Consider the following 26,472-nt stretch of genomic DNA (forward strand, 5'->3'; position numbering starts at 1 on the left):
ATGATTCAAAGCTGGAAGAAGAGAAAAGCAAATGACACATGCAAAATGAATTCTACCTCGTTCCCAAATCACTAATATTTAAGAGGAACAGCATGATCCTAAGCTGAGCTAAAACCAAAATGAAAACCTTTTCCCACATGTAAAGATAGGATGAGATCTGCTTAGTAAGTCTTGTCTTTTAAATATTTGAGGGATGTGGTTGTTCACAGGTTCAACGAGCCAAGAGCATAAGCTTCTTTGAAAGGGGGTGAATTAACAAAAACTGAATTACTGGGAGTAGCCTGATCACAAGAAATAAGAGTACATGTCCTGGGCAAACCACACCTGAATACTGTACTCAACCAGCTGCCACCCATTTTAGGTGTCTGACACAGGCAGACAGGCGCTCAGGGTGAGGAGTGCTCTGGAGGTCATGTCTATAAGGAGCAGGAAAGCAGACAATGTATCTTCTGCAGAAGAGAGAACACAGGGAGAGAGGAAGAGGCCTCAGATCAAAGGTAGGGAAGCTGACTTAGCTTCACTGGACTAAAGAACTTTCTAACCTTAGAGATAAAAAGGAATGAGACACCTGGTGTCTGCCATTTAAAGCAGTCACAGAGACAGCATGTGACTGCCAGGGAGGTGGAGGGAAGAACTCCTTCACAGAGTTAGAGCTCACTAACTTGTGAGCTCACCAAGGGACGGTGTTGTGTTCATAGCACCCAGCTCAGCACACTAACCAGTCAGCAAACAGTTGATAAATCGAGGTGAGAGGAAAGGAGGTGGATAGGAAAAGATATAACTTTAAGTCTCTTCCAGCTCTAAGATTCTATTACTAATTTCTTTTCATAGTTGGTTACCATTAATTTTTACTAGAAAATAACTCCTAAACTGTTTCTGTAAAAGGTAGATTAAAAGATACAGAAAATAACATGGTATATCTTAATTTAGGACTACTTCATTTCTTTGTTTTCAAAACAAAGTCAAAAGAGAGTCTAATCGAGTCCAGAGAAGTTACTACATTCAGTTGTATCTGACTTTTTGTTCTGACTTCTCTTAAAAGCAATTACATACAAGGTCAGTATGAAACTTCCTATATAATTTTCTGCCTAAAATTTAAAAAAATTAAAAATTATAGCTACTATCAGTGTGCATCATAGACCCCTGGGATAGCAGACTATTTAAAAAACAGAGAAAGCAACCTGGTGGCTTACTTTTCTATAGATCACCTGACTATCACAGCACTTAGGGAAAAAAGAAACAAATAAAACCCCACACATCAACAATAAATAAATAAAACAGAGCACACCTAACAGAAGCCAAAATCCTCCTCCTTGAAACCCAGCCTGAAAAAGTCCCCCAGATTACCTCAGAGTCATCAATCGGTTGAATGGCTTCAGACAACGCCGACCAGAAAATGACCTTCACATTTTCCTTTTCGAAGAACTCGGCCCAGGAACTCCGCTGCTCGGCAGTCATCAAGTCAGCCTTATTTATCAGAATAACATTCTCCTTGTTGTCATCAATTGTTTTCACATAACATTCCTATGCAAGATAAAGATATTTAGATATTTCTCCAAAAGGGGGAAAATTAGGCAAATTATACTGAAGATCCCCAGCTACGACTGAAAGTTTTTACTGCCCCCAGTTTTAAATCATTCCTAATTTAAAGATTTTTAATCATGATACATTCTATGGATCCTTTCAGCAAGCTCTGAAAAGAAGTTACGTCATCTATATTTAGAAAAAATAGTCTTCACATAAGAAACTGGAAAGGGTAAAAAGAAATGCTTTCCTGCCCAGTTTAAGTATAACAGGTTCTTATTTTTTTTAATTATATAGTTCCTCTCTTTAATAATCTTGAATTATTTTTTTTTTAAGCAAAGTTAAAGAACTGTGTAACTAGATTTGTCGGCCAGCAGGGACTATCTTCAAGCCAAGTGATTATAGCTAATAATAATCTTACCAATTAATATAAAAAATATTTTTGAAGACTAAAAGGAAAACAAGACCCAGTGATTAAATTAATTCCCAAGCACAGCTCTCCATTAGGAAATAGACCAGAAGTATGAAAGCTGAATTAATAAGAGTTTCCCCATTAAGACTGTTATTCACCAGTGGATTTAAAAATAATCAGTACTGGGCTTCCCTGGTGGCGCAGTGGTTGAGAATCCGCCTGCCAATGCAGGGGACATGGGTTCGTGCCCCGGTCCGGGAAGATCCCACATGCCGCGGAGCGGCTGCTCCCGTGAGCCATGGCCACTGAGCCTGCGTGTACAGAGCCTGTGCTCTGCAACAGGAGAGGCCACAACAGTGAGAGGCCCGCGTACCGCCAAAAAAAAAAAAAAAAAAAAAAAAAAAAATCAGTACTATTCCTACTCTGGTCCTCAAACAAAAATAGACTACTTCATGTGTGTTCAGTGTCTTATTAATTGAAAGCTTGTATCACTTTATTTCTTGTGATCCTCACACCTTAATGATTACCCCCTGTGGTGTTTTACAAACTTAGTTCATTTGTAAAATACCACAGGAGGTAATAACTACAGTGTGAGAAAAGAAAGCTTAGGGGGATGGGTAAGTGAAGGACTAGGCATATGCTAAAGTAAGCAAAATGCTATTTCAACTAGAGTCTCTTAAAAAATGAGAAACACTGGCAAATGCCTATTAACAAAGTGGTTTCGAAACTAAAAGTAGAAAGTTCAAGTGTTTGTGCCTTCCTGCAGATGGAAACAACTGTTTGAAGAAAACATCTATCTAAACAGTCCCAAAATGCAAGCTCCTGACCTTGGGAGGAGCAGGAGGCCAGATTAAACAAAGCTAGAGGAGGGGGCAAAGGCCTGCCTAGGGTCACTGCTATCGGTGATGCTGTCCTCCCACTGCTGCCCAAGGACTTAAAGTGTGAATCATGTTACATTTTACTTACCAAATCCTCACACCTAAATAGGAGTGGATTTCGAGCATCTACTATCTGGACCACGATATCACTGAAAAACAAATGTGCGATACACCAATCACTGTGAAGTGAAAGGAAATAGTAGCAAACACTTTCCACATGTTAAGCACTGATATATTTAACTTTTTAAGGTACAATTATCCCCAGTTTATATACAAAGAGAATGAAGTTTAGAACAGCTAAGTGGCTTGTTCAAGGTCACCAGCTATTAACTGAGGGAGCTGGAATGAGAACGCAAGCACTCTGGACCAGAGCTTGTAGTCTGATGATGTTTCATTGTTAAAACTTTAACCTGTATCTTCTAGTAAACTCTCCTGGAGAGATCAAAGAGTATTCCAAAGACTTCAATCCAAGGTGAGGTCTACTGTATATGTAGTGCCTAGTTTACACTTGTGTTAAGTAAGGCCTCAAAAACTCCTAATATATCACCTGCTCACAGCTGCCACCATCAAAGCCTAAACCTAGGGCTGACATGTGTACATGTAGCAAATCATCACCCATCAGTTCCAAGAATGCGTTTAAATGGCAAAAATACAAAACAGCAAAATATCAACTTAAGTTGCCATAGTGAAGCAGGAATGATGAGTCCAACGCCTTCCGTCACATGTAAGATGATGTAGCAATATGAAAACTTTCTGCAGATGACAGCAAGCCCCTCGAATCCCTCACAAATGTAGTGGGGACGATAGCAGCTGAGCACTGTAAGAATAAATACTGCACTTCTCTGGCAGAATCCTCCTTCCCTTCAGACCCTGTGGCTAGGAAAGCTGCTTTAAGGGCCAGCTGTGACTGCCACTGGAAGGAAACAAGCTGTGGATGTGCTACCACCTTCCACCAGTCTCCCGCAAATCCGTATCTGGTCAGCTTTTCCTGAGGTAACTCCTATGCAACTGAAGGAAATGTATTAAATTAAGGTTACCATTTAGGGCAGAGCTTTTGACAAAGTGTATTTTCCTTCAGAATAGTTAAATTTCCAGAATGATCTTGTGAGTCAAAGAAACTCATAGACCTGCTAATTTATGACAAATTGCTTTTAAGTTCTCTAGGTAGGTGGGTCCTAGTATTTCCTTCTTTAAGGTAATATCTACCACTTTCCAACTGTGAGGATTTAACAGTAAATACAAAAATGACTGCAAAAAATGGACAAAGCCTAATGAACTAAAATTACAAGGTCCACACACATTATGTCTACCTACTAAACAGGTAGAAAGAATAACCAGCTTAGACACACCAGTAAGAAAAGAAGAAAAGTTTAAGGCAACTTGCTTCGTGTGCTGAATTAGGATGCCTAGAAAAGTGCCAGCTATGTACTGGGAAGGGGTGATGCAACATAACGGAAGCACCTTGTCTTACTGGAATACAGCGTTCTGCCCTCCGTGCCTCGGCAGTTTCCGCCATTTCAATGACATATTATACATCAATTCTTTTCTGATAACTACTCTTGAAATTAAAGAGGCAGATGGCGTAGCTAGCCTGTTACCAAACAGGAGACATCTGCTGTACAGAACATATCAATAAATATTTCCTATTAAAAGACACAGCAGTAGTCACTTTATTGATGTTTCTATGTGACTCAGATCCACTTCTGTGTGATATAAACTATATTCTCTGAGTCAGAAACATGTTCTCTCTTACAAAAACACAGAGAAATATCACAAAAAAGTAAAAGAGCAAGTAATGCTGTAATCCAATAGAAGCTAGAAGTTTCAATAGTACAGGCTCACTCTGGGGAAACAAATTGCTTATTTAGGGGCATGAAAAGCAAAGGAAGTGCCTTGCTGTTATTAAACCTGGAAGAACACATATGGCTACCTCTCTTCCCTCTCAAAGCCTGCAAAACATGAAAGCAAAGACTGGAACTCATCAGGACAAAGAGAAAGAAAGAACAGCAACTAAGAAATGTCAGCCCAATGAGAAGTGAGCCTGTTCATGCCCCAGAGCTCCGAGAAAGCTCAGGATTAGAAGCATCACGTCTAGCTTTCATGGCAAGAGTGAGGTATAGGACTGAAATCATTCTCAGCAGGGAGCAATTAGTTCCACGCCCCTGTTCCATTCAGCCAGGCAGCCACACGTCACCCCACAGCCCCTGTGGAGAAAATGAACCCTGGAGAAAATGAACCTGAGAGGCTCCTGAACTGGGACCTCAAGCACAGGAGAAGGTGGGAAAGAGGTGCTATACTGAAGAGAGGAGGATTAAACACAAGTCTACACCCCCAATGATGGAAATGCCCAGCTCCCTTGTATTACACCACCACCTTTAGCCCTGTCCCTGGCAGGAGATAGTCCTCCTCTTTAAGAAACTGACTGATCCTAGGGAAAACACCCACAGACACTGACATCTTGGCATATTCCAAAAAAAATAAAATTGATCCCTGCTCAGTTACTGTACAGTGAAGTTCACCAGTGGGCAAACTCCACCCAAACAGAAGTCCTGTCAATCAGCTTTGTAATGCTTTGTTCTTAAATATGAACAGACAACAAACATCATTTGACATTGGAGAAAGGCCTCTTACATAACAGTCAGAAACCAGAATAAGTAGGGAAAAAAAAAAGAATGCAGAGGGAAGACAGACAATAAAGGAAGTAGGAGAAAATCTAGAATTAAATAGTAAACTACAAGCATGCAAATGGGGGCATTCCCACAAGGGTGAGGTTTCAATATTTCACATTGTTACCATTTATCTTCGGAAATAAGAAAACAGACATTTTCAGCAGTACACATCCCCAATGCTAATGAGGCCCTGGAGGAGAGACGGGCTCACTCTGCTCCCTGGGAGAACCAGACTGGGTCTTCCCAAGCCCCATTCAAGCGTGCACGGAGCCCGCGATCAGGAGCAAGCTTCCCCCTTCTTCAGGCTTAGAGATTTGCCTTGCTGCTCTGACCTCCTCACATCCCAGGCCAACAGCCCTCTCTGCCCCTGAGGGAGCAAGATGCGGGACGGAGGTATATAAGTGACTTAAAAAAAAAGAGAGAGAGATATAATTCAGATACCATAAGATCCATCTTTTAAAAAGTGTACAGTTCAGTGGGTTTTAGTATATTCACAAAGTGGTGCAACCATCACCACTATCTAATTCCAGATCATTTTCATCACTCTAAAAAGAAATGTAAATAACTTCCACAAATTTAATCCAAGTCCTTTTTCTTAGTAACGGTGCTAAATGTGCTAATATTCTTTCCCGAGAATCCCAGTTAAAGCACCCTGTTCCTTAATGTTCTTATTGGGTATATTCTATGGACTAAACAAATAAACAAACAAACAAACCCACATCCTAAGGGCTCCTTGTTAAAAGCATCATTTCAAATATAAGGTTCATTTATGATCTCCAAAATTTACAAGCTGCTCATGCAGCTCCATATCAAAAAAACAAACAACCCAATCCAAAAATGGGCAGAAGACCTAAAAAGACATTTCTCCAAAGAGGATATACAGATTGCCAACAAACACATGAAAGAATGCTCAACATCATTAATCATTAGACAAATGCAAATCAAAACTACAATGAGATATCATCTCACACCGATCAGAATGGCGATCATCAAAACATCTACAAACAATAAATGCTGGAGAGGGTGTGGAGAAAAGGGAGCCCCTTGCCTGTTGGTGGGAATGTAAATTGATACAGCCACTATGGAGAACAGTATGGAGGTTCCTTAAAAAACTAAAAATAGAACTACCATACGACCCAGCAATCCCACTACTGGACATAAACCCTGAGAAAACCATAATTCAAAAAGAGTCATGTACCAAAATGGTCATTGCAGCTCTATTTACAATAGCCAGGACATGGAAGCCACCTAAGTGTCCATCAACAGACGAATGGATAAAGAAGATGTGGCACATATATACAATGGAATATTACTCAGCCATAAAAAGAAACGAAATTGAGTTATTTGTAGTGAGGTGGATGACTTAGAGTCTGTCATACAGAGTGAAGTAAGTTAGAAAGAGAAAAACAAATACTGTATGCTAACACATATACATGGAATCTTAAAAAAAAAAAAGGTCATGAAGAACCTAAGGGCAGTTCTTCTTAATCCAAGAACCTTGGATTAAATTTGTAGAAGTTATTTACATTTCTTTTTAGAGTGATGAAAATGATCTGGAATTAGATAGTGGTGATGGTTGCACCACTTTGTGAATACACTAAAAACCACTGAACTGTACACTTGAGGAATGGACTTGAGGACATGGGGAGGGGGAAGGGTAAGCTGGGACGAAGTGAGAGAGTGGCATGGACATACATACACTCCCAAATGTAAAACAAGACAGCTAGTGGGAAGCAGCCGCATAGCAAAGGGAGATCAGCTCCGTGCTTTGTGACCACCTAGGGGGTGGGGAGGGAGGGTGGGAGGGAGACGCAAGAGGGAGGAGATATGGGGATATATGTATATGTATAGCTGATTCACTTTGTTATAAGGCAGAAACTAACACACCATTGTAAAGCAATTATACACCAATAAAGATGTTAAAACAAAAAAAAATGTTCATTTATGGAATCCTTATAAATAATTCACACACTCTTTGACAAAAATAAAAACCTTTTAGCTATCAGGATATGGAAGAGACTTAAAAAATCTCCCAGTCTCAACTTATCAAAGGCATTCTCTTCTTTTCAAAGCCCAATTAAAACAAATCACTCCTTAATTTCCCCCAGTACTACTAACTGCTCTTTCCTCTGCTCTGACTCAGCCCACTACCCTCTCTCTAATACAATAGAAATCACACTCCAGTTTGTATTTTACTAATACCTTAGTGCAACGATTGCATTTCATCCATCTGTGTGCCCCTGGTGCTTGGCCCTTTGCTTGGCCTCCCCCATAACATATTTGCTCTTTGCAAGCAGACACCTACCCCTTTCCCAGCCATATTTTCCGTACTACTGGTAGGAACTCATATACATTTGCTGAAATAACTACAGGTGCTTCAGAACTCATCTTACAGAAAATAGTCACCACTCTTGCAAGTTTATCAATGTGTTTATCTAATAACAAAACCCCCTTATATTTAAAAAGAAATATAGCATCCTACTTTCAGGTTTTATAATAATTCTCAGTAGCCCTGTGCATAACCTGATCCTGTCCCCTCAGCCCCTCCCTGGGCTCACAAACATATATAACTTCCCAATCTAATACACCGCCACCACCACATACTCCTTACACAAAAAGAAAACGGTAACCTACCTTCTTTCAATCACCCTCCAGAGCTGACGCCAAAAATCCAAATTTCTTTCAAATGGAGTCAGTATCAGGTTTTGTTCCTCTTCCAACCTGATTTTAGAATGAGAAGTTTATACCTCTGCCAGATTATACTAGTAGGGTTCAAGTAGTATAAACACCCAAATTCACTGCATTAAAAAAATAAGTATACAAGTATTAACTGTCAAATGATTTTTATAAACTTTCTGCTGAGTCAATATGCAAATCAAATGCAAATTTTATACTTAAGCTTTTTAAGCCCTGAAAGTTTATTTAACACACAAAGTGACATTTCTCCCAGACATCTCTTCCTGGAAGAATGCTCCAGAGAGCAGTGATCAACTCCAGGGTGACTAATGGCTAGAGAAGGGTATGAAAAGGAGAAAAGGCCAGGAATGGAGCAATCAACTCACCATCTTTGTACAAGGATGCATGTGCACAAAGCAATGCGGTTTGCACACACACCAATTTGCACTTGTGAGATGAAATCTACCATTTCCCCTTAAAAGCCTTCAAAATGCAAATAACAATGCAAGCACATTAAAACGCCTAACTCAGAATTTCAAGGCAAATCTTCCTGTAGACTAACACTCACCGGACAAGTTGACGTCTCCATTCTAGAAAGTTATCTTTCTCTGCCTGTTTGAGTTCTTCTGCGCTAGTTTTTTGGTCCCACTTTGGTCTGCAACAATCATAAAGGAAAAAAAAATTCCACCTGAGTTACCAAAATAATATAGGAGATTGGGATTTAATAATAGCAGCTGAGAAAAGAAAGCAGAAAAACGTGAACACCAAATAAAAAATTTTATATTTAGTGGCCTTGTTATGCCTTTTAATGTCCTATATTTTTATTCAACTCACCTCCTTGGGATACACAAGAACTGTTTATTTTCTTCATGAAGTTTCTTAATTCTCTGGTTCTCCTCAAAAGACAGTAGTCCAGTTCTAGCCTCAGGAGGCACAAATTTAATATTAAGCTTCTCTGTTTGTAGGAAAAAAAAAGTACTGTTATTTAAGAGGATGTATAGAGAGTGAATGTTGGTCATTACTTAGAAAACTAAAATTATGAGCACCTAAAAGAGAATTTAAGCTTTCTTGATTTAGATAGATTCCCCTAGCCTTGAATTAATTATAATTTCTAAAGGAAGTTTTCTAGCCACCCCCCAAAAAAGAATACAAGAACAGATCTTTACTAAAACTTTCAAAACGTCAACCACTTTTTAAAGTACTGATTTTATAAAACTCCACATGCTAAATGCATCTCATGGAAACAGAAGCAATAAGAGTGGGAAGGGATTGTAAACATTCATCACAACCAATCTCATTTTACATGTGGAGAATAAATGTAAGCCAATGGGAGTGAGGGGGGAAGCAAAGATTCAGCAAGGAGACTCACTCCAGTTAGAACTGGTAAACTACTACACGGCTATAATTTATATGAAATATTTATGAACATCCACAATTAAGCTATATAAGAATTCAAAGGAATAAAAAAACGCCCAGTCTATGTATGAACCAGAGACCTCTGCTCTAGGGCTCTATCCCCCTCAAGTTGCTCCAGGCCCCTCTAATGTACCACACATGGCCACCTAGTCTCCCGGGCAGGTGACTCCACTGAGATAAGCACCTAAGAAGCCAGCTAAGCTTCTTACCAAAATGCCAAGGGGAGGTCCTATCCAAGGATAACAGGACATCTTCAGCAATGTTCCTCTTAACCTTTAAGCAAAGACTGCAATCTGCTACCCTCATTGGACCACCAATACTGCACAGTCCAGTCACCTAGAGCAGCAGTCCCCAGCCTTTCTGGCACCAGGGACCAGTTTCATGGAAGACAATTTTTCCATGGCCTGGCGGGGGGTGGGGGTGGGGTGGGATGCTTCAGGCGCTAATGCGAGCCATGGGGAGCGGCAGATGAAGCTTAGCTCGCTCGCCCACCTCGCCCACCGCTCACCTCCTGCTGTGCAGCCCGGTTCCTAACAGGCCGCAGACTGGTACCTAGGTTGGGGACTCCTGACCTAGAGTACAGCCAAATTCAGTCACCATTCTCATTCATGTCATCCTCAACCAACAGTCAGAATTCACGTCCCTTTAGCCACATACTGGATAATTTTTTCACATTAATTCCTCCTTCCAATGGTGATCTCCCACCCAGTGTTCCCACTTTGCTTGGGCCAACTTCTATAAACGTCTCCAGCCCCTTGATTCTTTCCTCTTCTCCCAGTGTACCACCCAGCTTGTAGCTTCACTTCTTTCCCTATTTGGCTAAAACCACATGGTCCATCCATTCTACCACTCTCCGACCAAACATCAAATTCCTTAGCCCACTGCACCGAGCCAACTATCGATTCTCGTTCTCATTTCAGTAACAATGCTGAGTTCTTCTGGAGGTAATCACACAATAATGCAGCCACCTGTCTCTGAACTGTTTTTACTACCAACACTTCTGACACCGAACGTGTGGGTTTTCCCAACACCAACAACCAGTTCTCCAACTCTCCAGACTCCAACTGGGTGTCCTACAATTCAATTCTATCCTGACACTAACTATCAAGTGACTTCCCCACTTCAAATGCCAAATCTCTGAATGTATTTTTATGGAGGCCCCATAGATTAAATCATTGGCCACTGGTGATTAACTCAATCTCCAGGACGTCTCTGCTCCCCAGTGGTTGAGGGAGGAGTTTCTGAAGGTCCCAACCCTCAAATCCCAGGGTTGGTTTCTGTGGCAATCAGCCCCCATAAAGAAGTTACCAAGGGGCCCACCGGCCACCTCATTAGCATAAACTCTAGTAAGGTTGCAAGGGGCTTATTATGAACAACAAAAGACACTCCTCTCACCCCTACCACTCAAGAAATTACAAGGGTTTTAGAACCTCTTGTATCAAGGAACCAGAGATGAAGACCAAATATAAATGTATTTCTTATTATATCACAATATCACATCTTCCTCTTACTTGCTGAACATAAAGTTAGTATGGACTGTGCCATCTTTTAAAGGTAAAGAGTTCCCAGTGAACACTTAGCATTTCTCATTGTTTTGTTCTCCTTTGCAAGGTCAGGGATCCATGTGAAAACCGGCTTAAAAACCATGGACCTAATCTGATTCAAAACACACTATGTACACACACACACACAATTTTGCCTGCAATCTGAGGGGTTCACATACAGCTGAAACTTGTAGCCTCCAGGTTAAATCCCTGTTGTCCCTGTGTGTCCAGGAGACTAGTGCTGTCTGAAGGCCATAGAGAGTCGAGACAAAATTCTATCACTTCTACATTATTAAGGAAAAGGGAAAAAGGCATGAAATTAATTTCAATAAGGAATTCTTACTGATTTTTGAAAGGCTTATGGAAATTTCATTATGTAGGTATGACTGCTCAAGTCATTGGTCATTAGTGATTAACTTAATCTCCAGCTCCTCTCCTCTCCCCAGTGGGGCTAAAAATTCCAACCTTCTAATTATCCTTACATTGCTCACAAGACCAACCCCCATCCTGAAGCTATTTAGGGGTCCTCATTAAAATGCAAAAAGACACTCCTCACTCTTCACTTACTCCACCCCCTCCATAAAGTCTGGTTTATTCTAGCCCACTAAAAATCTTGTTCCTATTCTGTTCTCCATTCTTCTACTACTACTATTTCAGTTTTGGCCTGATTCTCTTGCTGTACCAAAGCAATAGTTTCCTAACTACTCTTTCTTTCTCAAAATCCATCAGTGATCTTTCCAAAAATGTTTCCTACTTGCTTACATCCCTCTAAAGACTCCTTTAAAGCCCTTATTCTCTCCTGGTCCTGGCCCTGGCCCTCCTCCCTAGTGTTTGTGCATCACCTCCTGTCCCCATGTACTTTTTTTTTTTTTCCGCGCAGGCTCAGCAGCCATGGCTCTCAGGCCCAGCCGCTCTGCGGCATGTGGGATCTTCCCGGACCGGGGCACGAACCCGCGTCCCCTGCATCGGCAGGCGAACTCTCAACCACTGCGCCACCAGGGAAGCCCTGTCCCCATGTACTTTAAGCACCAACAGGGCGAAGCTCCTAACCGTTTTCTTTTTTTTTTTTTTTTGCACATTATTTTATTTTATTTGCACATTATTATTATTTTTTAACATCTTTATTGGAGTATAATTGCTTTACAATGGTGTATTAGTTTCTGCTTTACAACAAAGTGAATCAGTTATACATATACATATGTTCCCATATCTCTTCTCTCTTGCATCTCCCTCCCTCCCACCCTCCCTATCCCACCCCTCTAGGTGGTCACAAACCACCGAGCTTCTCTCCCTGTGTCATGTGGCTACTTCCCACTAGCTATCCACCCTACGTTTCGTAGTGTATATATGTCCATGCCACTCTCTCACTTCCTCACAGCTTACCCTTCCCCCTCCCCATATCCTCAAATCCATGCTCTAGTAGGTCTGTGTTTTATTCCCGTCCTACCCCTAGGCTCTTCATGACCTTTTTTTTTTCTTAGATTCCATATATATGTGTTAGCATACGGTATTTGTTTTTGTCCTTCTGACTTACTTCACTCTGTATGACAGACTCCAGGTCCATCCACCTCACTACAAATAACTCAATTTCATTTCTTTTTATGGCTGAGTAATGTTCCATTGTATATATGTTCCACAGCTTCTTTATCCATTCATCTGTTGATGGACACTTAGGTTGCTTCCATGTCCTGGCTATTGTAAATAGAGCTGCAATGAACATTTTTGTACATGACTTTTTGAATTATGGTTTTCTCAGGGTATATACCCAGTAGTGGGATTGCTGGGTCATATGGTAGTTCTATTTGTAGTTTTTTAAGGAACCTCCATACTGTTCTCCATAGTGGCTGTATCAATTTACATTCCTACCATCAGTGCAAGAGTGTTCCCTTTTCTCCACACCCTCTCCAGCATTTATTGTTTGTAGATGTTTTGATGATGGCCATTCTGACCGGTGTGAGATGGTATCTCATTGTAATTTTGATTTGCATTTCTCTAATGATTAATGATGTTGAGCATTCTTTCATGTGTTTGTTGGCAATCTGTATATCCTCTTTGGAGAAATGTCTATTTAGGTCTTCTGCCCATTTTTGGATTGGGTTTTTTGTTGTTGTTGTTATTGAGCTGCATGAGTTGCTTGTAAATTTTGGAGATTAATCCTTTGTCAGTTGCTTCATTTGCAACTATTTTCTCTCATTCTGAGGGTTGTCTTTTGGTCTTGTTTATGGTATCCTTTGTTGTGCAAAAGCTTTTAAGTTTCATTAGGTCCCATTTGTTTATTTTTGTTTTTATTTCCATTTCTCTAGGAGGTGGGTCAAAAATGATCTTGCTGTGATTGATGTCAGAGTGCTCTGCCTATGTTTTCCTCTAAAAGTTTGATAGTATCTGGCCTTACTTACATGTAGGTCTTTAACCCATTTTGAGTTTATTTTTGTGTATGGTGTTAGGGAGTGTTCTAATTTCATACTTTAACATGTACCTGTCCAGTTTTCCCAGCACCATTTATTGAAGAGGCTGTCTTTTCTCCATTGTATATTCTTGCCTCCTTTATCAAAGATAAGGTGACCATATGTGTGTGGGATTATCTCTGGGCTTTCCATCCTGTTCCATTGATCTATATTTCTGTGTTTGTGTCAGTACCATACTGTCTTGATTACTGTAGCTTTGTAGTACAGTCTGAAGTCTGGGAGCCTGATTCCTCCAGCTCCATTTATTGTTCTCAAGATTGCTTTGGCTACTTGGGGTCTTTTGTGTTTCCATACAAATTGTGAAATTTTTTGTTCTAGTTCTGTAAAAAAAAGCCACTGGTAATTTGATAGGGATTGCATTGAATCTGTAGATTGCTTTGGGTAGTAGAGTCATTTTCACAATGTTGATTCTTCCAATCCAAGAACATGGTGTATCTCTCCATCTATTTGTATCATCTTTAATTTCTTTCATCAGTGTCTTATAATTTTCTGCATACAGGTCTTTTGTCTCCTTAGGTAGGTTTATTCCTAGATATTTTATTCTTTTTGTTGCAATGGTAAATGGGAGTGTTTCCTTAATTTCACTCTCAGATTTTTCATCATTAGTGTATAAGAATGCCAGAGATTTCTGTGCATTAATTTTGTATCCTGCTACGTTACCAAATTCATTGATTAGCTCTAGTTTTCTGGTAGCATCTTTAGGATTCTCTATGTATAGTATCATGTCATCTGCAAACAGTGACAGCTTTACTTCTTCTTTTCCGATTTGGTTTCCTTTTATTTCTTTTTCTTCTCTGACTGCTGTGGCTAGAACTTCCAAAACTATGTTGAAAAAGAGTGGTGAGAGTGGGCAACCTTGTCTTGTCCCTGATCTTAGTGGAAATGGTTTCAGTTTTTCACCATTGAGGACAATGCTGGCTGTGGGTTTGTCATATATGGCCTTTATTATGTTGAGGAAAGTTCCCTCTATGCCTACTCTCTGCAGGGTTTTTATCATAAATGGGTGTTGAATTTTGTCAAAAGCTTTCTCTGCATCTATTGAGATGATCACATGGTTTTTCTCCTTCAGTTTGTTGATATGGTGTATCACATTGATCGATTTGTGTATATTGAAGAATCCTTGCATTCCTGGAATAAACCCCACTTGATCATGGTGTATGATCCTTTTAATGTGCTGTTGGATTCTGTTTGCTAGTATTTTGTTGAGGAGTTTTGCATCTATGCTCATCAGTGATATTGGCCTGTAGTTTTCTTTCTTTGTGACATCTTTGTCTGGTTTTGGTATCAGGGTGATGGTGGCCTCATAGAATGAGTTTGGGTGTGTTCCTCCTTCTGTTATATTTTGGAAGAGTTTGAGAAGGATAGGTGTTAGCTCTTCTCTAAATGTTTGATAGAATTCGCCTCTGAAGCCATCTGGTCCTGGGCTTTTGTTTGTTGGAAGATTTTTAATCACAGTTTCAATTTCAGTGCTTGTGATTGCACAGTATTATTTTTGTTTTGTTTTATTGTTTAAATTTTTTTGGGGGGGGATTCATTTTTAATTCAAACAGAAAGTCACAAAAATTATAATCATCCTCATCACTTTACTCACTCCATTTTCTGAACAAAGTAGACTGCTGCTCAGATCTTAGCTTGAAGTGCTCTGGCTGCCTGTTTTTAATGTTCTGTGTCATCTCACCTGTCCTGCTAACATCGACTCATCTTTTAAAACTCAGCCCCAGGGTAAAGCTTGCCCTGACTGGCCCTAGTTTTCCTTCAGATAGAAATGAACACCAACTACATCTTTTATGACCCTATTCTCTGCTACAGATTTCTTTTATAGCACCTTAGATAAAATTCTGCGGAAACAAAATCTGTCTTAGTCAACACCATACTTTTAGGAGCCAGTACAATACCTGAGAGTAGCTGGGGCTCAATAAAAGCATTTTCAACAAATGAATGAATTTGTTAAACAACATAATAACACTTATAATAAGAGAAGACCAATAGAAATGGTAATTTATAATGCTGTCTCTGTGCCAGGTAGTTTTCTAAGTGCTTAGAGAAAACAAAAACAAAAACAGGGAAAGCAGTGACTAAAACAAATTACATGCATGGAAAAATTCACTATTAATGTGTTAACAAGTGCTTTAAAATACAATTCAAATTGCCTAAGTTACAGCAGCAGGCCCAGGATTTTGCTTCTAACAATGGTATCAGAAAACATTTTCCAGGGCTTCCCTGGTGGCGCAGTGGTTGAGAATCCGCCTGCTGGTGCAGGAGACACGGGTTCGTGCCCTGGTCCAGGAAGATCCCACATGCCGCGGAGCGACTAAGCCCGTGAGCCATGGCCGCTAGGCCTGCGCGTCCGGAGCCTGTGCTCCGCAACGGGAGAGGCCACAACAGTGAGAGGCCCGCATACCGCAAAAAAAAAAAAAAGAAAACATTTTCTGGAAAATGCTGGTATTGTCCACTGTAATGCTGACTGGTTTCCTTCCTGATGACAGACTGAGGTTCTTGAATTTGATATGATGATGGATAACCTGAAGTGTTTTTTAGAGCTGAATTTGAAAACTGTGGCACATTCTGTACCTCCCCGTTGAGTTCATCTCAACCTTCCCACACTGCTTTTGGGATATCTGCCTTTGGATTAAAGACAGCTCCTTTATGAGTTTGGTAGGATTGGCAAAACACTCCCAAGCAGACTTATTTGTATGTAGTCAGCAAAGACACAAATGTGCTGTAGGCACTCAGCAACAACTTACCAGCTACAAACTCTGTTCCTGCAAGTTCCGCAGTGGCAAGGAAGTCATCCAGGGAGCTCTGTTCAGTCACGGACTGAAGATTAAGACGACCCCAATCATAGCCGTCATTGAGTTCACTTGTGTGCAACTATGAATAAGACACAAGGTGGTAATACAGCTTCTCTCTTCTGCTCTTAACATCCAAACTAACTCCCAAGTAACTATTCTATGGTCTTGAGAGTGGTATCAGCCCCTTTAGAGTCAATACTAATAACAGCTAACATTTAAATGAGCACTTTCTTACCTCATGATAGTTACTCTCCATTTACTTTCTCATTTTATTTTCAAAATCTTTTAAGATAAATTTTATTGTATCTCTATTTTACTGTTGAGGAAACAGGATTAAATTAGATAAAACAACTTGCCTATAGTGGCAAGCTAATATGTGGTAGAGGTAAGAACCTGAACCCAAATACCACATACTCTGGTCCTGGCAGCCACTGTTAGTCAAATTTTTTTGATGGAGACCCACAGTAAGAAATACATTTCACATAGTGACCCAAATGCTGTGAGAAACTTAGTGATACAACTGTGTACCATTCAGTATAGTAAAATAGAAACAAAGGAATCCTGAAACAAAGTTACTTTATTACATGCCACACAGACTGGTATTTTCTTGAATTCTATTCTGTAGGGTGAAAAACCTGGCTAGTTGAGAGTTACTGACTTCCAGACACAACCCATAGCTTGATAAGATAAATACCATCCTAAGCGCTACACTCTGTACAGGTGCAAGTAAACGAAAAAATGAAAGGTTAAAAGGCTAGGTGGTTTGCCCAAGGCCACAGAATCAGCAAAAATCAGCAAAAGGATTAGAATCCAGTTCTTTAGAATTCATAATCGAATCTTCCCACTACTTCCTAATGGGTACATTAACAACAGGTTGCTTCAAAATCAATTATAATTACTGGTAATCTAATGTCCAGAGTAACTCTGACCTAATGAATATTGATGAGCTCTGTATGCTGTTTACTCTGCAGATTACACAGATGGAAGTTAGATTGTGTGAAGTGCACATGGATAATTAGAGACACCTTTGACTTTGCACAGCTTCTTACAGAGAACTTCGTGAGTTCTCAAATACATGAGAAAATGAATGTCAAAATGACAAACACAAGTCAAACTACTTCATTCGCTTTTCAAGGATCCTAAAAATTATGATTGTTCCCAGGCCCAGGGAACTATTAGGCCCGCCAAACTTTGGAGATAAGTTGTTCAGTTTTGAGTGAAACCACTAGGGAATAAAAAGGGTGAAGCAGGAATCTGAGTTAATTTGAACTTCTGGTACCAACCAGCGGCTCTTGGAGGGTCAATTCTTTGAACAAATGAATACAAAAAGTAGTTTTTATGTCTTTCCTGTGCAGAAACTTCCAAAGGCTTCCATGGCTTACAGGGTAAAGACCAAACTTTTATCCTGGCATTCAAGATCTCACTGCAACCTCATCACCACATTAGCCTCCACCTCTGGGCCCTGTGCCTTGCTAGAAGGAGGGCCTGTTTATCTGCCTGGTAGGCTCTAAGGGACTTGAACATTTGAGCATCGTGGTATCCGCGAGGAGTTGGGGGGGGGGGTGTCCCAAACCGATCCCCGCGGTTAACGGGGGACGACTGTACTCATCTTTAGAAACCCAATTTTGGCATCACTTCCTCTGGAAAATTTCCCTGTGACCTCTGACCCCAAGCTTCGCAGCTTTCAGACTCTCATAACTAAACAGACTGGGAAACATGACAAGGTCTCACCCAGGAGTCGGTGTGACGATGGCTACGGCTCCGCTGAGCTTGCTGGCGGATAAGAGCCCGACCGAGGGTTCCAGCCTCCGGCGCTCTCCTCCGACCCATACCTGCCCAGTCCGCGCACGAATCTCCCTTGCAGTGCCCGCCGCTGTTTTTTGGATAGTTAGGAGCTAGATCTCCGGAAGTGACGTATGAGCTAGCCCAAGTAGTTAAGGCCCAAAGTTGAAGTGAAACACAATAACTGTTTCAATTCGCCAATTATATATCTCATATTTGCCACTATGATGGAAAATAAATGTAAAGTGGTCTGAGGACTTAATTTTCAATATCTTTCCTATGAATATCTCAAATTTTGATAAGTTGATTAAATTAAAAGAATGGTACCTTCCAAACTTGTGCGTCGGCCTTTAGCGTCCGGTGTAGAACTAGGAGACGTGGAAAACGTGGCCGATCATATTCGGGATACTAGCCCCGCCTCCCGGCTACGTTCGTCAGAAGGAGGCGGAGACCTGGGTGAAGGGTGTTCCTGCAGCGCTAGGTGGCGTTGCATCCCGGCGCTAGTTTTCGGCCACTGTTTTACGGTGTGGCCTCGCTGCTGTCACGCCGGGCAACTAAACAGCTTTTTGTATACTTGGTCTTCCGGAGCTGTGAATTGGTGAGAAGAGTCCCATCCTGATAGCAGTTCGGAATGGAAAGAGCTTGGCAAGGTTGCAAGGAAAGCCAAATGGATCTGACTTAAATGCTTTTTTCTTCAAATATTTTTTTTAAAAGCGTTTACAAGTTCCACCTAGAATTGTATTTAAATTTTGCAATTAATTAAAATAAAGTGAAAAACAGTGACCCCGCTCCACTCATTGCGGCCTGGATTTTGTTTTTCACTTTATCGTTAGAAAAGTCGGGTTCGAGTTGTGTGGGTGTTGGGCGTTTAAGCTCCATTCTCCTTAATCAGGAGAAACACCTCAATGTTGTGATGCTCCAGAGAGGAAGCAGCTTGCCCAAGTCAGAGATGAAATATATTCGGAGTCAGGCATCAAACCCAGGTCTCCTCACTATTTTATTCGTTCCTGGGGCAAGGGGAGAATGACGGTTGTTAGTGTGTATTTCAGAATCCAGTTCTCAATCTTTGATGTGCATATGAGCCCCCTGGGAATCTTGTTAACGTGCAGATTCTGATTGATAAGGTCTAGGTGGGGGCCGGCACTCTGTACTTCCAGGAGATGCTGATGATGCTGGTCTGAGCCACAGACCACTCTGAGTAGCAAGAGAAGTCCACTCCCTGCTAGTGAAGATACTGAAGTGGACTGGCTAAAAGTCAGTCAGTCACAGCAAGTTTGGGTCAGGAAGAGCTGGGACCCTGACCGTTGTGTGCTACACCTCACTGCTGACTCTTACTGAATTGGAGTGAACTTTGGGAAATACCCAAAGGGCTGCTGATAAGCCATGTTGTAGCTGGCAAGGCTTTGGGAAGGCAGTGCTCACAGATCAGTGAAGGAATACATTAGAACATGGTTTCTCCCATTTCTCAACTTAGAAACAGTGTATCTTTAAAAAACCTGAACATCATCTCCAGAAATAAGATATGGAGAAGACCCATGAAAGAGAATTAGCAGACAGTTTCTGGCATTCTCTTGGAGCTGAGTGGTTAAAGATAAAACTAACTCATACAGTAAGATTCAATGAACTTTATATTCTAGTGACAATAATAATAATATATGACATTTATACACTACCAAACGTAAAATAGATAGCTAGTGGGAAGCAACCTCATAGTGCAGGGAGATCAGCTCCGTGCTTTGTGACCACCTAGAGGGGTGGGATAGGGAGGGTGGGAGGGAGGGTGACGCAAGAGGGAAGAGATATGGGGACATATGTATAACTGATTCACTTTGTTATAAAGCAGAAACTTACACACCATTGTAAAGCAATTATACTCTAATAAAGATGTTAAAAATAATAATAGATGATATAAAGAAACCTGCCACCTCATTCCTAGAGCTCAGTCAGAAACTTGGGACTTCACCCTCATTTCCTCTTCCAGATTTTGTCACCTTCAGAGATTTAAGGGAAACAAACACTTTTGATTTCTATTGTCATTCCTCTAATGGGCTCCAAAAAATCTTGACCAAATAACGTGATAATTTAATCAACATGAGTGAGACGTCAAAAAGACACTGACATTATAAAATTAAAATAGCAGCAACTATTCCTGGCTGACAAATAAGTAAGTCATAAATAGTTCTATCCCCCCAAGATGCTCCTCAAATCTACCATTGAAAAAGAACTAACCGAGCCTCAGTTTCCTTATGTGGTTCATGGGGATAATAATAATTCCTGTCAGGCAGAGGTAGCAAATGAGATAATTCTGCAAGTTCATTGCCTGGTATTTTGTGGGGTACCCATTTTCACAACTGAACAATTTTTTCCCCAGAAGTGGACAATGCAGGTGAGACTCCAGATGTATAATTGGTCCATGTTGAGGGATTATGAGCCTAGTTCAGTGAGAAGGGCAAGGAGGAAGGGGACTTGAGGATGCTGACGAGACACGATCATGGGATCCAGATTCAGAGGAACCAAGTGAGATGAGGAGAGGGTGATGATGCTAGTTGTGAAGGGTGGGGAAGGTGTTGGCTGCTGCTCCCGAGTGAGGGGGTTGCAAAGATGAATCAGCCCGGTCCCTGCCCTCTAACTACAAAAGCCATTCCACCCACACACTTCAGGGAACAACACAACCCAGTCAAACTGCCCTCATCACTTTGTCACAACAGTGGAAATGTTTCTGTCTGGAAAACGGGTCAGATCCTCCTGAATACCCATATAGCTTAGACCTTCTGTTGAAGCCAAGACTTTCTGAATAGCTGACCCTTGGAGAAAGTTGCATTGATTTTGAGATTGGAAGCCTCATATCCAGTTTCCAAATAGCAATACGGAGTGTTCCTCATTCATGATGTTGCATACTACTTGATTTACTGTGATTCAACAAATGTAGTTCCAAGCTCCGCAAACCCACAACCAGGAACAAACCTTGGAGTAGCTTTCCGCTCTCCAACTCCACACTGTTCTGCCTCTGGGCTCCACCTCTCTCTGGTAATGGAGAGGGGTGAGCAGGTGCGTTTCTGTTTTGGTTTTCTTTTCACCCCTTGGCCAACAATGTGTCACTGGTAGAAAAATTGTTCTCGGCAAGCTTGCAACCCTGCCCCTCCCTCTCTCCCATTCTCTACACCAACTACTTCCACAAGGACATTAAATCAGTATGCATAAGGCTGAGAGTTGTGAAAATAGAAGTCTGGCAGTCTCTGCAGAGTCACTGAATCAGTAGGGAAACTCCCTTCGGTTATCTGCGATTCTCAATTTATCCCTGTTGAAAATGAGTGGATTCTTACACATAATCAAGTTTCAGTAGTTCAGCAACCCTTTGTGGTTATTATAAATGATTAATTTGAGTCACTTCAAACATCGATTTCCTGCTTGAGCAAGTCATTGTGTGTGCAACGAAACGTGTAAATGACCTCTTGTTTTGGTGTGTAGGCTACAAGATCCTACGTGTACTGTATTTGAACAGTGGATTTTTTTTTCCCAACTCTTGTAGTTATACGTGGAATTTCTGGGGTCTTTTATTCACAGATGACTTTGCCATTCTTTTTTCCCTCACAACAGTCAAGTGAGAAAGGGCACTGTTGTTTTTCTGAACTTTTAGTTGTAGAAATTGAGACCCAATAAAGTTCAGTGAAGTAATACAAAGTAAAGAAGGCTCCAAGTAGAATGAATAATCACCAACTCTAAAATCTGCAGATGGAAAGTGCCAGGTTTCTCTTGTTTGTTCATTCATTCATTCATTCATTCATCTCTAGGCTCTGGGGATTCAGCATTGGACAAACTCCTTGCCCCTATGAGCTTGTATTTTAGTGGTGATCAGCCTGAAAGAAGGACTCATCCAAGGTTAAATAGCCAAGTCGCTGGTGGAGCCACGAACTATACCACCAGGTAGACCCTAATCCACTGGGAAAGTCTTCTGACTACGGGAATTTTACTTTTTGTGTCTCACTGTGGGCCCTCCCCTGAGTCACTTTAATAGTTACATTGATAATGTTAGCAGGTACACTTGCATGGTGAGGGAATGAGGAAAAGGTGGAGGAAGTATGGCTAGTCTCAGGAGAAGGTATGATGGGCCATTTCTATTTATGTGAAGGACTAGCCTAGGACAGGAGAGAAGAGTGTTCTGAGTAGACATGAGGCAAGCAGAACTAGAACAAGTAGGGAGAAGCTACAGAGTTGCCACTGCCATCTGTTTCAACCTACTTACAATTGGAGTGGTTCAAAGATGGAATGGATAGCTTTGAAAGGGAGTAAGCTCTCTGCCACTGGAGGTGTTTAAGCAAAGGCTAAATAACCAGGCATCAGGATGTTCTCAGGTAGGTTCATACTTCAAAGTGGGTGTTGGAATACTTAATCACTAAGGTGCTTAACAGACTCCTTACCTCAATGGGTTCATTGAGTCACTCTGCTTCATGCTACCCTTTGTTTCACTCCAGTCTCTGAAATAACAGAGGCACAATGATGGTCTCAGTAAAGGTGCCCAGGTTGTCAATAGCAGGGCAGTTCCTTCACCATATAACCCAGGGAGAAGACAACATTGTGCCCTCTTTGTCATGTGACGGTTGAGGGCACCATGAACCAACCATCTAGCAAATGCGGTCATCATTAGTTACAGTACTGTTAGCACAAATGGAAAAGTGAAGATACAAGGTTTCCGTTTTAAAGGGAACCATGCAGTAATAGCAATTTCTCTGCCTTCTGCTTTTGGAGGGGACAAACTTGGCATTCCTTGCCTCTGGTGGCATTGATGAGAAAGGCTCACTTGCAAGGCTCATCGTTCTTCTCTTGACTGCCTTCTTATGCCTTTGCATAAATCAATTCTACTAGAATAAAATAAATTTTAAAATAAAAAGAGCATAGGCTTTGGAAATCTTCGGCAGGTTTATTTTCTTTCTTTTTTTAAATTGAAGTATAGTTGATTTACAATATCATATTAGTTTCAGGTGTACAGCCAAGTGATTCAGTGTTTTTGTAGATTATACTCCATTTTAGGTTATTACAAGATAATGGTTGTAATTCCCTGTGCTACACAGTATGTCCTGTTGCTTATCTATTTTTTATATAGTAGTTCGTATGTTAATCCCATACCCTAATTTGTCCCTTCCCCCCAACCCCAACCTTTCCCCTTTGGTGACCACTTGTTTGTCTTCTATGTCTGTGAGTCTGTTTCTGTTTTGCATATTCATTCAATTGTATTGTTTTAGATTCCACATATACATGATATCATACAGCTTTCTTAACTTGTCTTAGCCTTAGTCCTTTCCTTCTGTAAAATGAAGGGAATATCATGAACGTTACAACAGTCTTAAGAGGATGAAACATTCAGATGGATGTGAAGCATCAGTGCAGTGACTATGTGTAGTAGGTGCTCAGTACGCTTGAGTTTCCTGCTTTTGCCCTGTCATTTAGGGTTCAACACTAACGCCATCACACAAGCCCTTTCCTCCCTCTAGACTTCTCTCTCCCATCTCTGTCCACACCAACCTGCCCATCCTTCAGTGAAGCCTGTAACCCACCCCCTCCATGAAGAGGGCCCTGGTCTCTCACTGACTGACTAGAATTTCTTTTTCCCTTTGAGCCCTCAGAGCGCTTTAGCTCAGCCTCCACTATCTCAGACTAAACCTATTTGCGCCTATGTTTCATCCCCTACGACAGAGGTCCCCAAACTTTTTGGCACCAGGGACCGGTTTCGTGGAAGACAATTTTTCCACAGACGGCGGGGCTGGGTGGTTCAGTTGGTAATGTGAGCGATGGGCAGCGGTGGGGAGCGAGGGGGAGTGAGGGGGAGTGAGGGGGAGCGGTGGGGAGCGATGGGGAGTGAGGGGGAGCGGTGGGGAGCGATGGGGAGTGAGGGGGAACGGTGGGGAGCGATGGGGAGTGAGGGGGAGTGAGGGGGAGTGAGGGGGAGCGATGGGGAGCGAGGGGGAGCGAGGGGGAGTGAGGGGGAGCGGTGGGGAGCGGTGGGGAGTGAGGGGGAGCGAGGGGGAGTGAGGGGGAGTGGTGGGGAGCGATGGGGAGTGAGGGGGAGCGGTGGGGAGCGATGGGGAGCGAGGGGGAGCGGTGGGGAGCGGTGGGGAGTGAGGGGGAGCGAGGGGGAGCGAGGGGGAGCGGTGGGGAGTGAGGGGGAGCGGTGGGGAGCGATGGGGAGTGAGGGGGAGTGAGGGGGAGCGAGGGGGAGGGGTGGGGAGCGATGGGGAGTGAGGGGGAGCGGTGGGGAGCGGTGGGGAGCGAGGGGGAGCGATGGGGAGCGGTGGGGAGCGGTGGGGAGTGAGGGGGAGCGGTGGGGAGCGATGGGGAGTGAGGGGGAGCGGTGGGGAGCGATGGGGAGTGAGGGGGAGCGGTGGGGAGCGGTGGGGAGTGAGGGGGAGCGAGGGGGAGCGGTGGGGAGCGAGGGGGAGCGGTGGGGAGTGAGGGGGAGCGAGGGGGAGCGAGGGGGAGTGAGGGGGAGCGGTGGGGAGCGATGGGGAGTGAGGGGGAGCGGTGGGGAGCGATGGGGAGCGAGGGGGAGCGGTGGGGAGCGATGGGGAGTGAGGGGGAGCGGTGGGGAGTGAGGGGGAGCGAGGGGGAGCGAGGGGGAGTGAGGGGGAGCGGTGGGGAGCGATGGGGAGTGAGGGGGAGCGGTGGGGAGCGATGGGGAGCGAGGGGGAGCGGTGGGGAGCGGTGGGGAGTGAGGGGGAGCGAGGGGGAGTGAGGGGGAGCGAGGGGGAGCGAGGGGGAGTGAGGGGGAGCGGTGGGGAGCGATGGGGAGTGAGGGGGAGCGGTGGGGAGCGATGGGGAGCGAGGGGGAGCGGTGGGGAGCGGTGGGGAGTGAGGGGGAGCGAGGGGGAGTGAGGGGGAGCGAGGGGGAGGGGTGGGGAGCGATGGGGAGTGAGGGGGAGCGGTGGGGAGCGGTGGGGAGCGAGGGGGAGCGGTGGGGAGCGGTGGGGAGTGAGGGGGAGCGGTGGGGAGCGATGGGGAGTGAGGGGGAGCGGTGGGGAGCGGTGGGGAGTGAGGGGGAGCGAGGGGGAGCGGTGGGGAGCGGTGGGGAGTGAGGGGGAGCAAGGGGGAGTGAGGGGGAGCGGTGGGGAGCGATGGGGAGTGAGGGGGAGCGGTGGGGAGTGAGGGGGAGCGAGGGGGAGCGAGGGGGAGTGAGGGGGAGCGGTGGGGAGCAATGGGGAGTGAGGGGGAGCGGTGGGGAGCAATGGGGAGTGAGGGGGAGCGGTGGGGAGCGATGGGGAGTGATGGGGAGCGGTGGGGAGCGGTGGGGAGTGAGGGGGAGCGAGGGGGAGCGGTGGGGAGCGAGGGGGAGCGAGGGGAGCGAGGGGGAGCGAGGGGGAGCGAGGGGGAGCGATGGGGAGCGAGGGGGAGCGAGGGGAGCGAGGGGGAGCGAGGGGGAGTGATGAGGAGTGAGGGGGAGCGGTGGGGAGCGGTGGGGAGCGATGGGGAGCGAGGGGAGCGAGGGGAGTGGCAGAGGAAGCTTCACTCACTTGCCCACCGCTCACCTCCTGCTGTGCGGCCCAGTTCATAACAGGCCTCGGACCATTAGTGGTCCGTGGCCCGGGGTTTGGGGACCCCTGTCCTACCACATACCCAAAGTACCTCCTCAAGTCCTCTCTGAATCAATGAACACTGGATTATAGCCTCCTTAAGGGTGAGACCCTGTGCATCTCCCCAGCACCCAGTGTGGAGAGGCCAGTGCAGTAAATATTTGTGATTGAAGAGCTGTGACTTTGCCAGCTCATTTGTGTGGCCTAGTTAAAGATCTGTCAGGCTCACATGCCCAGAGAGAAGTTCAAAGCTGAGAGACAAACTAAAGCACAGATGGCATAATTTCCTCTCTACCCTCAGTTTGAAAATCTCCAAGTATTTACCACACTCATTTCATTTTACTGTACGTCTTTTACTATTTCCGGAGAAGTAAGAACTGCTACAACGCTCATTGTTTTGGAGGTGAAAACCCCAGCGAGGTTGAGGGTTAGCGGGCAGAGCAGAGGAGTCCGATGGGCCACCAGACTGTCGTGGACCTGGGTGAGATCGCGACCACTAGGGAGACCACAGTCCGACCATGTAGACCCCATGGCAGTCATGTTTGCGTTGAACCTCTTTGGTGGCATGAAGGCCAGTGACAGGGGGCCCAGTGAGTGGCAGCTCAATCGTGTCACAGGGAGATGTATGTTTGATAGATGAGGGCGGCTTCTGCCCAGTCCACCCATGAGTCCCCAAACATAGCCCTTCATAGAAGGGAGAGAGTGCAGAACATGTGGGCCACACATTTATGTGTTTAAAAGCCTCTGGCTTG

The 26,472-nt window shown here is 43.6% G+C and overlaps 1 protein-coding gene across 1 annotated transcript in view; it reads right to left on the reverse strand.

The window, feature by feature from the left end:
• Positions 1-18,288, reverse strand: part of LSG1 (large 60S subunit nuclear export GTPase 1) — a 28,151-nt gene extending 9,863 nt beyond the window's left edge. The window contains exons 1-7 of the mRNA XM_067034257.1: positions 18,108-18,288; positions 16,329-16,455; positions 8,994-9,114; positions 8,728-8,814; positions 8,118-8,204; positions 2,903-2,963; positions 1,348-1,524 (exon numbers count right to left, since the gene is read on the reverse strand). Coding sequence (XP_066890358.1) covers positions 1,348-1,524; positions 2,903-2,963; positions 8,118-8,204; positions 8,728-8,814; positions 8,994-9,114; positions 16,329-16,455; positions 18,108-18,206 — 759 coding nt within the window. The 5' untranslated portion in view covers positions 18,207-18,288. The remainder of the gene's footprint in view (positions 1-1,347; positions 1,525-2,902; positions 2,964-8,117; positions 8,205-8,727; positions 8,815-8,993; positions 9,115-16,328; positions 16,456-18,107) is intronic.
• Between the last annotated feature and the right edge of the window lie 8,184 nt (positions 18,289-26,472).

This window comes from Kogia breviceps, chromosome 5 (genome assembly GCF_026419965.1).
Source record: "Kogia breviceps isolate mKogBre1 chromosome 5, mKogBre1 haplotype 1, whole genome shotgun sequence".
NCBI classification, from domain to species: Eukaryota; Metazoa; Chordata; class Mammalia; order Artiodactyla; family Physeteridae; genus Kogia; species Kogia breviceps.